At 43.7% G+C, this 12,849-nt stretch overlaps 1 protein-coding gene across 2 annotated transcripts; it reads right to left on the minus strand.

Annotated features, from left to right (window-relative positions):
- Nucleotides 1-796: 796 nt before the first annotated feature.
- On the minus strand, nt 797-2,561 carry LOC109747253 (anaerobic nitrite reductase NSHB5). 2 transcript variants are annotated; one of them, XM_073500552.1, is made up of 4 exons: nt 2,260-2,561; nt 1,688-1,890; nt 1,425-1,602; nt 797-1,331 (listed from the first exon to the last, which is right to left on the minus strand). In XM_073500552.1, the coding sequence occupies exons 1-4, from the start codon at nt 2,475-2,477 to the stop codon at nt 950-952; spliced, it is 981 nt and encodes a 326-aa protein (XP_073356653.1). In that variant the 5' UTR covers nt 2,478-2,561; the 3' UTR covers nt 797-949. The 2 variants fall into 2 exon arrangements, with proteins under 2 accessions (XP_073356653.1, XP_020161925.1); XM_020306336.3 differs by lacking the exons at nt 1,425-1,602; nt 1,688-1,890.
- Between the last annotated feature and the right edge of the window lie 10,288 nt (nt 2,562-12,849).

A 12,849-nucleotide genomic window follows, 5' to 3' on the forward strand; every position in this document is an offset into this window, starting at 1 on the left:
TGGACTCTACTTGGCGTGGAAGGCAAGCTAGGCGACCGACTATGAAGATTCCCTCTTATGTAACCGACCTCATGTAAACCTAGATCTCTCTGGTGTCTATATAAAGCGGAGAGCATAGTCCGGATAGGACAGATTCATTACCATATACTGATAGGCTAGACTTCTAGGGTTTAGCCATTATGATCTCGTGGTAGATCAACTCTTGTAACACCCATATTCATCAAGATCAATCAAGCAGGAAGTAGGGTATTACCTCCATAGAGAGGGCCCGAACCTGGGTAAACATTGTGTCCCCCGTCTCCTGTTACCATCGATCCTAGACGCACAGTTCGGGACCCCCTACCCGAGATCCGACGGTTTTGACACCGACATTGGTGCTTTCATTGAGAGTTCCACCGTGCCGTCGACGAAAAGACTCGATGGCCCCTTCGATCGTCAGTAATGACGCCGTCCAGGGAGAAACCTTTCTCCCCGGACAAATCTTTGTGTTCGGCGGCTTCGTACTGCGGGCTAACTCGCTTGGCCGTCTGGAGCAGATCGATAGCTACGCCCCTGGCCACCAGGTCAGATTTGGAAGCCTAAACTACGTCGCGGATATCCGCGGAGACTTGATCTTCAATGGATTCGAGACCGCGACAGTTGCTTCCCTGTGCTCCGATGAACACGAGGAGGCTGCGGTCTAATTTTTTTTACATATGGACCTTCTGTTGGAGCAGCGTTTTTTGCCCGAGACGGTTCAAAGGTTAAGTATTTTTACATTTGTACCGTCTATTGGAAATGCTCTTAGAGTATGAAATAAACCGAAGGAATTAATATATTGATAATCGGGATTATATAAAACAGTGATGTTTTTGGCTGCCTCACTTGTCGTTATGGCAGCGCTTACGGTACAGCACACACATGACATATCACAACAGAGAGCTCATGAAAGCAGAGTCCATGCGTGCCATCAAGCCGCCGCAGCAAGCTTCATCTCCTCCTTGATGGCGGCGGCGAGCTGGTCGTAGGCCTCCTCCCAGGCGGCCTTCATCTCCGGCGTCCACATCTCGGGGACGGCGCCCTCGATGGTGTCCAGCAGCGCCGTCTTCACCACCTCGAAGTGCGCGTCGGCGACGCCGGCCCTGACGTGGGTGGCGCCGAGGCGCCTCAGCGTGGCCTCCCTCACCTTGACGTCGCCGGTCTTGCGCAGCTGCGTGGCCGACTCGCAGGCCATGACGAAGACGGTCACGGCGTGCGCCTTGAGCTTCGGGTGGCTCTCGAGCGGCGCGTCCTCGCCGGCGTCGCGCAGGAACGGGAACATCGGCTTGGCCGCCGGCGCGATCTCGAAGATCCTGAGAAATGCAAGGCGTTAATTGGTCCGGTGAATGACGATCGGACACATGACATGATGCATGACAGCATGAGCAATGCAAGTGAAAGGACACCTGAGGAAGAACTTGAGAGCGATGGATTCGGAGTCCGGCTTCATGGCTTTCCATGAGCGCAGGACCAGCTCCTCCTGCGCCTCGCTGAACGCCATTTGATTCTCTCTGCCTCCGCGTGTTTTCTTAATCTGTCTCGTTTCTTGGTGCGTGTGATCGATCGTGTCTAGAGGTACGAGTTCTGGTGACGGTTTATATAGGCAAGGCTGGGTGGCTCTCTGCTGGCTCGATGTGATACTGATAGTACTATTATTTTGTACTCCTACCAGATAGATGGCCCTTGGGTGCGTGAGCGGGCAGAGACTTCTGACGAAGCAAAAGCCAGCTACGATACGCTGTAGACTTTTGGCCGATCTTCCACGTCTTTGTCCGGATCTCAAAAATCAAATCCGTTTTCCTTTCTTCCACTACTGGTATCCTTCTTTTCGGAGATTCTACGTGGGCCAATTGAACAAAGTTATTTCTCCCTCTGATCAAACAAAAGATTACAGTGCGTCTGTACATGTTTTTCTTTACTTTAGGGTGTCTCAGTCGAACCAAGTCTCAATTAAATGATATAATATATAAAAAATTAAAATCTGAAAAGAATTATTTTGTACGAATCTCCATGCAAATCAAAAGAATATAGTATCCACTGAGACATAACGAAGTACTTAGAAAAACTTTTTTTTAAGCATGCATGAAACGATATATACCCTTTTTTTAAGTTCAGTGAGAAATGTAACCGCACGTGCTCGAGGGACGGATGTGCTCTCTTCGGGCACTGAAACGATATGTACTAGTAGTGGATGGATGCATCAAACGGCAGTACATATATGAACATTTGTGCGTACTGTACCTGAGGAAGAACTTGAGCGCGATGGCGGCGGAGTCCCCCTTCATGGCGTCCCACGCGCTCAGCACCAGCGCCTCCTGCTCCTCGCTGAAGGTGCTCGCCTCCTCCGATGGCATCTCCGTCGTTGCAGCCTGCTCCTCGCTGAATCTGGCCGCCGACACCACTGGCTCCTCCGATGGCCTCTCCATCGTTGCGGCCCGCTCTTCGCCGTTGCTGCTCATGTCTGTCCGGCCGGCAATATGACGTCAGGAAGGGAAGCACACAAGTCGCAAAGTTTCGCCTGCCCTGTCCAGTGGAGGTGCGACGAGACGACATGATCTAGTAGTAGCTAGCTGGGTCGCTAGCGGCCAAGGAGTAGGATGGAGCGACGTTGATCCGTGAAACGTTCACGATCACGTACGGTCACCGTGATGGGCTCCATCCCGGCCGTTAGCGGGAGCGGCAAAGGAAAATCTTCAGCTCCAGCCGGGCAGTGTGGACGCCACAGCCTGTCCCCTAGCACGGATTCGTGATGGGCTGCCCACTTCTCTTTCAGATGATACCCCCTCTGTAAAGTAGTGACCTCAAACGTCTTATGAAAGTCTACAGAGGGAGTAGAAGAGTAACTCTTCATAAAAGGAATATGACATGGACACAAAAACATTACAAAGGGCATATTGTTAGCCATCACCTATTTTGGAACATAAAATCATTGGAATATTTTGCTCCAACCAGGGGCGAAGCTGAAAAATAAATCCTATGGGGTCAGTCCTATAGGTACGGTGACAAAAAAGTTGACAGTTATCAGATCAAATTTATTGAAGAATTTTCAAAAATCCTGGTGTCAGCTGACACGAGTGTCTGTTCTGGAGCTTCGTCCCTGGATCCAACTTGTTGATGCCCTCCTTCATTGCCAGTCTGTTTGCTGCAACATTGACCAACATCATAGTGAGTTAATAGGAAAAAGCATAGCCTACAATGGATTAGAAATATTCTTCTTATATAAAATAATATCATTATGGTGAAGCCAAATGGACCAACACAAAACACTAACACTAACGCCAACATAAAATAGCTGATTTAAGTGCTCACGGGGTCCTATTAAGCCGATTGTCAAATATATGAGGTATAGAGGTACCGATGTTTAAATTAAAAGCCAAGCTAATGAGTAACAAATGAAGGCAAGCGCAATGACAATCAAGAAAAAGGAAGTTGAATGATCTCTTCTTTATTGCAAAATGCACAAAGCTTACTAACATTCTAACTAAACTTGCTAAATTATCTTTATCGAGAACAAATTGAACACAGTAGTTGTGCGAAAACGTATACTACCAAATAAAGAATGCATTGCTAACAAGTACTCAATTGTTGCTTTAGTACCCAAATTTCAATATATCTGATTTCTCAGTTATAGTTACGAGGAATAGAGTCAAGATTGATTAGATAAGGACATGGGATCAAAAAGAACGAATAATATGTTCTGTAAAGGCACCCAACCGCATTCATATCAGACATATATATTTCATGTAAACTTTAAAATGTTCGATTAGATCGCTAAAAGGATGTAAGTATTGGATCAAAGTTTCTTGGATACTCTCGGTTATGTTACCATGCTTTGATAAGCCAACTGGGTTGGCACGTGCTTTTGGTGGAGTTTGTCCTATGTATTGTTGGTGTTTCTAACTCTTTGGTCCCAATGAGTTTGGGTACCATTTTATTTGTGTTGTTGTTCTAGGAACAATTGGAGATGCATTGGATGCTCGGCTCACTCACAAGGAAGGTGGTGTCACCATGTTCTTATTGGAGTCAAGCTAGGATGCTCAATGAACTACTATCTATTACGTTCAATTGGTTTCTTCTACATCCTTCCAATGATATCTCGGTAACAAGTATCTATTCATGCATTCTTTTCTTGCATTCAACCTTGTGTAGGTTGCATCTTGGCATGATATTCATTCCATCTTGTGATACTTGTTTCCTTTCTCAAAGCATCTCAACGATGATCTCATGTTGCTAGTTGTGATGTCTTTGATGGTTGTATGGTAGGAATTCATTTATATACAATAAGACCATATCTAGCCATGTGCTATGCTTCCAAGCAAATATCTTATTGGTATATCTATGGCTTCCTTTTGGATATCTTGTTCCTTCGTGTTGTAACTATTTCGGGTGTACATCCTTCTTTGTAGATATATATCATCATGATTTCGTCTACCTAGAACCTTATACACTTGAGAGAAATTGCATCTCTAGATGATATACTTTCTTTCATGTCCACCTTGTCTTTCTTATGTTATTTCTTTGGTGGCTCTGTGAAAGCTTTTGCCTTGAGTGCGCATCTTATCTCGTTGCATCTTGATGCACTCTTGTGTGGTGAAGATTATTTTCCTCATGCTTGTCCTTATGAGGCTTTTGCCATCTTAATTGGTATCCCTTGTCTTGATGAGGCTTTCTTCTTCTATCTTCACCATGGGTTGTCGCAAGCTTTGTTGGTATCTTTTTAGTGAGCTTGTGAACCCATTTGCTAGTTGGGTGTGTGTGGGGAGAACATGTCATGCACCGTGTATCTCATTTATCCAAGACTATGTTGATGCTTAATGCTCATCCTTATTTTAGTCTTCTCGAGTGCTTTTCCATGACTCTCACACATCATTTTGGTTGAGCATATTCTTAAGTTGCCTCTTTTACATGTTGCTCAACCATGTGTTTATTGCAAGTGCCAGGTTTTGTTTCCTATTTGCTACCTTGCACTTGTTGTAAGTTTCTATTGATTTTGGGGGAGCTATGATCCTATTTTGTGCACTTTGTATCCAAATACAAAAATTCTTATGTGTGCACAAATCATGGGGAGCTCCTCTAGTTTTCTTTAGAACACTCCTTTACTCATATCGTAATATCCTTATTCATGTGGCTCATAGGATCTTCGGTCTAGTTGGTTCAATTGATATCCTTTGTTTGCTTGCTTCAATTGGTATCTTTTGATTGCTTGATTGCTTGTTTCTCTCTTTTTATGTCTTTGTGGCATATCATTCTTTTGCTATCTTTGTGCCTCACTATAGTTTGTGTTCCTCCAAGTATTTACCTTTGGATATGTGTGTTGCATTCCACTCACTTGTTGAGAAATACATAATTTATGGAGGACCACAATTTATATTGGCCTTCTAAGCTTTTCGCCCATTTTGGCAATCGATGCCAATGGGGGAGAAGTTTCAGAGAGTTTTGTGGAGAAGTTTAGAGAGTTGTCTCTTCTAGCTTTGGTTTGTTCCTAAGCATACGCATCTCCTACGCATGCATTATTGGTTGTTGCATGGCATGGTGATGCATAATTCCTTATATAAACTCTCTTGAAAGTGATTGTCATCAATTACCAAAATGGGGGAGATTGAAAGGACATGCGGTGCCCCCATGTGTGGTTTTGGTAATTGATGACATTCTCTATGGACTAATGGTTTCATTGAGTTATATTTGAAGAGATTGAAAGGACATGCGGTGCCCCCATGTGAGGTTTTGGTAATTGATGACATTCTCTATGGACTAATGGTTGCATTGAGTTATATTTGAAGGATTTGTCCATAGGCATTTCTTGAAGTCCATGTGTTGGTTTCAAGGAGTTTATGTGTTGACCAATGTGCTATTAAGGAATTATCCAAAGATTGGTCATGTGAGTGTTGAGCTTATTGCAAGCATGTCTTGAAGAAGAAGATTATGTGATCATTCATGTTTACCTTCAATACATCATCCAAATGAAGAGAGTTGGAAAGATTCAAGGTTGATCAAGACTAAGTCAAGAGTGAATCAAGTTGATCAACTCACAAAGCGTAAAAGATGTACCGAGAGGGATCAAGTGATCCCATGGTATGGTAAGCATTGTCCATTGCACTTTGTGTACTAACCCATGGTCTATGTGAGAGTTCTATGTGGGGTTAGGTACGTGTCCATGGGCTTGCGTCAAGAGGAAGATATCATACAACCCATGGAAAGGATGACATCAAGTGGTGATCGTCATCAAGATTGCCGTGTGCAAGTTCAGGTGGAGCATCACGAAGAGATCAAGTTCTTGAAGCTTGCCATCCATTGTGGTGTCAATGGACTTGTGAAGATGTGCCGAAGAGTGGCTCACCCATAGTGGAGTATGGGGGAGCAATCATCTAGTCTCCATCGACCCAACGCAATCAAGAAAGGTGGTCCATCTTAAGGAGGACAAGATCGTCATCATCTAGCTCAAGTGGATCATGTGCAAGGCAAAGGTTTGCCCTTGATAGGCTTTCTATTTTACCAGTCTCATGGTGGTAGTTGGGAGACCGGGTTAGAGGATCGTTTGCCGTACTATCAAGGGGGGCTCTCAAGTTGGTAGCTTGATCGTATCGTTAGTAGAGAGCTCAAACCATTTCATCCTTGCATCATGTTTCTTGGTTCTTGTTTGTTTCTCTTTGTGAGTCTTAGAGCTTATGTTCATCTTGATGACAAGCTCGAGTTCATCGAAAACGGAGTTCACATGTCTCTTCTTTTGCGTTTTCGGTGTTGTAGTTTTTACCGGTCTTATTCGAGGAAGGGTTCTCACCATTTTCTCTTGGTACTTTTCTAATTTGCTTCTTATTGTTATTTCTATCAAGATTGTGTTAGCCCTTGTCGCTAGCTTTCCAACAAACTTGGTTTCGTCGAATTCGGAGTCCGTTTGCAGAAGTTGTGGTAGTTTTGGTGTTCTGAAAAGGCTGTAGCGGTACTACCGCGGACAGGAGCGGATGTTTTTTTACTACCACTCTTGGGAGCGGTACTACCGCGGCTACTTCCGTGGCTACTTCCGCTCCGGACCAAAAACTCGTCACAAGTCCAGCGGTGGTAGGCACGAATGTATTTTTTTAGTACCGCTCGCAAGCACTAGTACCGCTACCCTTAGCGGTAGTACCGCTACCCCTAGCGGTAGTACCGTGAGGACGAGCGGTAGTACCACTCTGTGCGGGCTGTGAGCATAACGGTTGGATTTTTCCCCACCTATAAAAGGGGGTCTTCTTCCCCAATGAACATTATCCTTTGAGCTCGTGTTCTTCCCCCATTGTTGACCTTCTTCGAGCTTGCTAACTCTCAATCCCTCCATGGATTCTTGCTAGTTTTTTAGGGAAAAGAGAGAGGAGATCTAGATCCACATTTCCACCAATCACTTTCTCCTCTATGTGAGGGGAACCCCTTGGATCTAGATCTTGGAGTTCTTGGTGTTCTCCTTCTTGTTCTTCCTCTCATTTTCCTCCCTAGCATTAGTTGCTTCGGTGGGATTTGAGAGAGAAGGACTTGGGCACTCCGTGTGCCCTTGCCATTGCATTTGGTGCATTGGTTTGAGTTCTCCACGGTGATACGTGAAAGTTACAAGTTGAGAAGCTTATTACTCTTGGGTGCTTGGTACCCTTGAGCTTGTTCCTCTTGGGTGCTTGGGCGCCCTAGACGGTTGGTGGTGTTCGGAGCTCAATCATTGTGGTTAAAGCTCCGGGCAAGCATCGGGGTCTCCAATTAGGTTGTGGAGATCGCCCCGAGCAATTTGACGGGTACCGGTGACCGTCCCCAAGGGTTGCCAAAGTGTACGGGTTCGGTGACCGCCCCCAAGGGTTGCCATTTGTACGGGTTCGGTGACCGCCCTCAAGGGTCCCTTAGTGGAATCACGGCATCTTGCATTGTGCGAGGGCGTGAGGAGATTACGGTGGCCCTAGTGGCTTCTTGGGGAGCATTGTGCCTCCACACCGCTCCAAACGAAGATTAGCATCCGCAAGGGTGTGAACTTCGGGATACATCGTCGTCTCCACGTGCCTCGGTTATCTCTTACCCGAGCCCTTTACTTATGCACTTTACTTTGTGATAGCCATATTGTTTCTTGTCATATATCTTGCTATCACCTAAGTAGTTTTTCTTGCTTAGCATAAGTTGTTGGTGCACATAGGTGAGCCTAGTTGTTGTAGGTTTTGTGCTTGTCAAATTAACCGCTAGGTTTATTCCGCATTTGTTCAAGCCTAAACCGTAATTATTTTAAAGCGCCTATTCACCCCCCCTCTAGGCGACATCCATGATCTTTCAGCTGAAAAAACCCAGAGGTAGGCCGCGAACACAACAATACTAACCGGTCGGAAAAAAGGAGGGTCAAATTGTTGGGGAACGCAGTAATTTCAAAAAAATTCCTACGATCACGCAAGATCTATCTAGGAGATGCATAGGAACAAGAGGGGAGAGTGTTTTCTGCGTACCCTCGAATACCGAAAGCGGAAGCGTTATGACAACGCGGTTGATGTAGTCGTACGTCTTCACGATCCGACCGATCCTAGCACCGAAGGTACGGCACCTCCGCGATCTGCACATGTTCATCTCGGTGACGTCCCACGAACTCTAGATCCAGCTGAGGTCGAGAGAGAGTTTCGTCAGCACGACGGCGTGGTGACGGTGATGATGAAGTTACCGATGCAGGGCTTCGCCTAAGCACTACGACAATATGACCGAGGTGTGTAACTGTGGAGGGGGGGCACCGCACACGGCTAAGAGATTGTCTGTTGTGCGTTCTAGCGGTGCCCCCTCCCCACATATATATATATATAGGTGGGAGGGGAAGGGAGCAGCAGGAGGCGTGCCCCAAGTAGGAGGAATCCTACTTGGAGCCTAATCCTATTCGGCCTCCCCCCTTTCCATGTTTTCCGGAGGGAGAAGGAAAGAGGAGGGGGAAGAGAGGGAAAGGGGAGGCCGAATTGCCCCCTTCCTTTCTCTCCTCTCCCTTTCCTTTCCCCCACCCTATTCGGCCATATATGGGGCGCACCAGCCCACTAGGGGCTGGTTTGTCCCGCCCTAGGCCCAATAAGGCCCATATCTTTGCCGGGGGTGCCCGGAACCCCTTTCCGGTGACCCGATATGTACCTGGTACCCCCGGAACACTTCCGGTATCCAAATACTATCGTCCTATATATGAATCTTTACCTCTCGACCATTTCGAGACTCCTCGTCATGTCCGTGATCTCATCTGGGACTCCGAACAAACTTCGGTCATCAAATCACATAACTCATAATACAAATTGTCATCGGCTTTAAGCCTGCGGACCCTACGGGTTCGAGAACTATGTGGACATGACTGAGACACATCTCCGGTCAATAACCAATAGCGGAACCTGGATGCTCATATTGGCTCCTACATATTCTACGAAGATCTTTATCGGTCAAACCGCATAACAACATACGTTGTTCCCTTTGTCATCGGTATGTTACTTGCCCGAGATTTGATCGTCGGTATCATGATACCTAGTTCAATCTCGTTACCGGCAAGTCTCTTTACTCGTTCCGTAATAGTTCATCCCGCAACTAACTCATTAGTCACATTGCTTGCAAGGCTTATAGTGATGAGCATTACCGAGAGGGCCCAGAGATACCTCTCCGAAACACGGAGTGACATATCCTAATCTCGATCTATGCCAACCCAACAAACACCTTCGGAGACACCTGTAGAGCATCTTTGTAATCACCCATTTACGTTTTGACGTTTGATAGCACACAAGGTGTTCCTCCGGTATTCGGGAGTTGCATAATCTCATAGTCTGAGGAACATGTATAAGTCATGAAGAAAGCAGTAGCAATGAAACTGTAACGATCATAATGCTAAGCTAATGAATGGGTCTTGTCCGTCACATCATTCTCCTAATGATGTGATCCCGTTCATCGAATGACAACACATGTCTATGGTTAGGAAACATAACCATCTTTGATAAACGAGCTAGTCAAGTAGAGGCATACTAGGGACACTTATGTTTTGTCTATGTATTCACACATGTACTAAGTTTCCAGTTAATACAATTCAGGGCGTAAACATTTATCATGATATAAGGAAATATAAATAACAACTTTATTATTGCCTCCAGGGCATATTTCCTTCACAAATTTGAATAGACTACAAAGATAGATCAAATATAGTAGTCGGTCCATGATTACCTTTGGTCATCTTTCATCATTGGGACAAGCTATCAATGACCGCCCCATTTTAGACCTACCTGTAATAACCATCGAGCTGAGCCCAAAAATAGATATCACTAACGCCACCAAAGAGGTCGGTCAGTGTTAAGGCTCATCACTGACGCCTGGTCAGTGATGAGGGGCCTGTGCTATTCGGATTTGTATTAGTGGCCCGTGAGATATGTCATGATAGCTTAGATATGATTTTAATAATGGTTTTCTTACCACATGAGGAAACATGGTTGCCACCTCACTCAAACAATATTTGCTTGCGAACTCTCGAATTTTTCCTTGTACGTCTTGCCTTCTAAGATTGACAACCCCACTATTTGGCCTCAAAGGCTTCTTGTTGCATCGGAGAACTATCTTACCACCTTATGTTTATGAGGTGGGAAATTCTCCCAAGTATGTAAAGAATTTAGTCATATTAATGAGTTGTCTAGTCCCTCTTACAAATGCTCAATCACTAACATGATGTGATTTGCCTGACCTTCTTAGGCTTTGAAACAATAGCAAGCTATCATCTACAAAGTGGAAATGTGATATACGTGGCACCTGACGACACACCTTTACATAATTCATATTCCCATTTGTGCAATACCCCAAGAAGAGCTTATTGACCATCATCCACACACAAAAGCATCAAAAGGATATTGGGTGTGCGAGATGGTGCAAACGAACCCGAGATGGCTTTGTTTGACTGAATATCTCAAAGTGTTCATACATGCCATAATAAATTGCATACACTTGTGAGCAAAACCTGTCTTTTGCATTATAAAGTACATAAAATTCCCAATCCAATCCACTATGTCATAGGCTTTTTAGAGGCCTAACTTGTAAGTACAAAACCCTAGATTAGTACTTGTCTTCATAAAATGTTGATATTCAAAAGTTGTAAGAGCATTCTCAATGATAATATACCCTAGAACTAAGGCACTTAGATTCAGAGAAAATGATATCACCAAGGATTGTCCACAATCTATTCACTGGACATTTTTGTCACAACTTTGTAGAGGGTTTAACACAAACTATCAGACTAAAATCTTTCAACTTCACATGATTGTAAATATTTAGGATTAGCAAAATAGTAGTGTGTTCAAACCCCTTGCTAGTATGCTAACTGAATTAAAGAAGCATTCCACCACTGCAACTACCTCATGTTCCAGCGCTACCCCATTGAGTTTGTTAAATTTTGCTATGAAAGCTATCCAGACTGGGTGCCTTTAATGAACATATTTGGAAGATATTTGTAGTGATCTCGTCTTTTGAAAGTATTCACGAAATCCCTCATTAATCTCCTCAGTAAAAGGCCGTACCCCATATTGAAGTTCCCACACAAGGTGGGATATGGGGAAAGGAATTTCTAGATAACATTACCCTTGCATAATAATTCTGCAAGGAGACTGGTTCGAACCCACGACCTTGAGGACACAAGTGGAGAGACTGCCACCGCGTCATCTCCTCGGCTCAACAAGCTCAAATATAGGATTCATATTCAAATCCCTTGTGAAATGTTCTTCGAAAAAATTAGTAAACATTGTCTCCAGTACAACCCGTTTAGACTACTACACCTATGCTTCATCTTTCAGTTTCATAGCCTTACTTTCTGGCAAGCCAAACAATGATGTGGCGGGGAGGAGATTGCATTATAGTCAACATCTTTTAAGCAACTAATTCTAGACATTTGAATTCATTGCATCTCTTATTTATAGAATGCATTCATCTTATCGGTTCCATGACTTTCTAGTTGATCTGCATTCATGGCCATCAAATCTACAAGCTTGGTTCTTGATTGTTTGAGTTGCTTGACCACATTGCCTATTACCTCTTGCCCCACGCAACTATGATTTTCCCAAGTGGAGCACGCACCTCGCTCGAGAAAGGCTCAAAGAGGAAGTAGACGCATAAATAGAAACATGTTAATAAGATTGCAAAATAGATACAAAACAAGTTAGTCACACAAGATTATTTCACTACAATGACACACATAACATAAGACATAGTTTGTGTGTTCGATTTTGAAATAAATTGCTACATCGACTTGACTTCAATTGCGTCCAAGTTTCTACTTAGGTTTGCATATTTATTAACTAGCACAATTGTTTCAAATTCAACAAAAAAATCATTAAAATGACAGTTTGATCTCCATTCCTCTAGTTTCTCTCGCATTTATTTGTTATCTATAGAGATACTAAGCTCCCATGATTCGAAGCGTTCTGGTGCTTCGGGGATTGTGGGGCGGCGTGTGTTTTTTAGTTTTATGTCTCACTCTTTTTTTACGTTGTAATTCACGAACACTTACTAAAATTTGTAAATATTAAAAACATTTTTTATTTTTTATAGAGATACTAAGCTCCCACGATTTAAAGTGTTTTGGTCATTCGGGGATTGTGGATCGTTGAGAGCCCAGTGTGTGTTGTTTAGTTTTATTTCCCATTCTCCTTTTATTTTTTATTTTTCTCTTTTTAATTCATGATCACTTATTAAAATTTGTAAGCATTTATTTTTAATTGTTTTCAGATTAATTAATATTTATTAAATTCATGGACACTTTTAAAGTTCACATCACTTTTAAAGTTTGTACACATTTTTTAAATTTACAAACTTATTTAATTTTAAAATATTTTTTGAAACCCATGAATATGT

This window comes from Aegilops tauschii, chromosome 1 (assembly GCF_002575655.3).
Source record: "Aegilops tauschii subsp. strangulata cultivar AL8/78 chromosome 1, Aet v6.0, whole genome shotgun sequence".
Lineage (NCBI taxonomy): Eukaryota > Viridiplantae > Streptophyta > Magnoliopsida > Poales > Poaceae > Aegilops > Aegilops tauschii.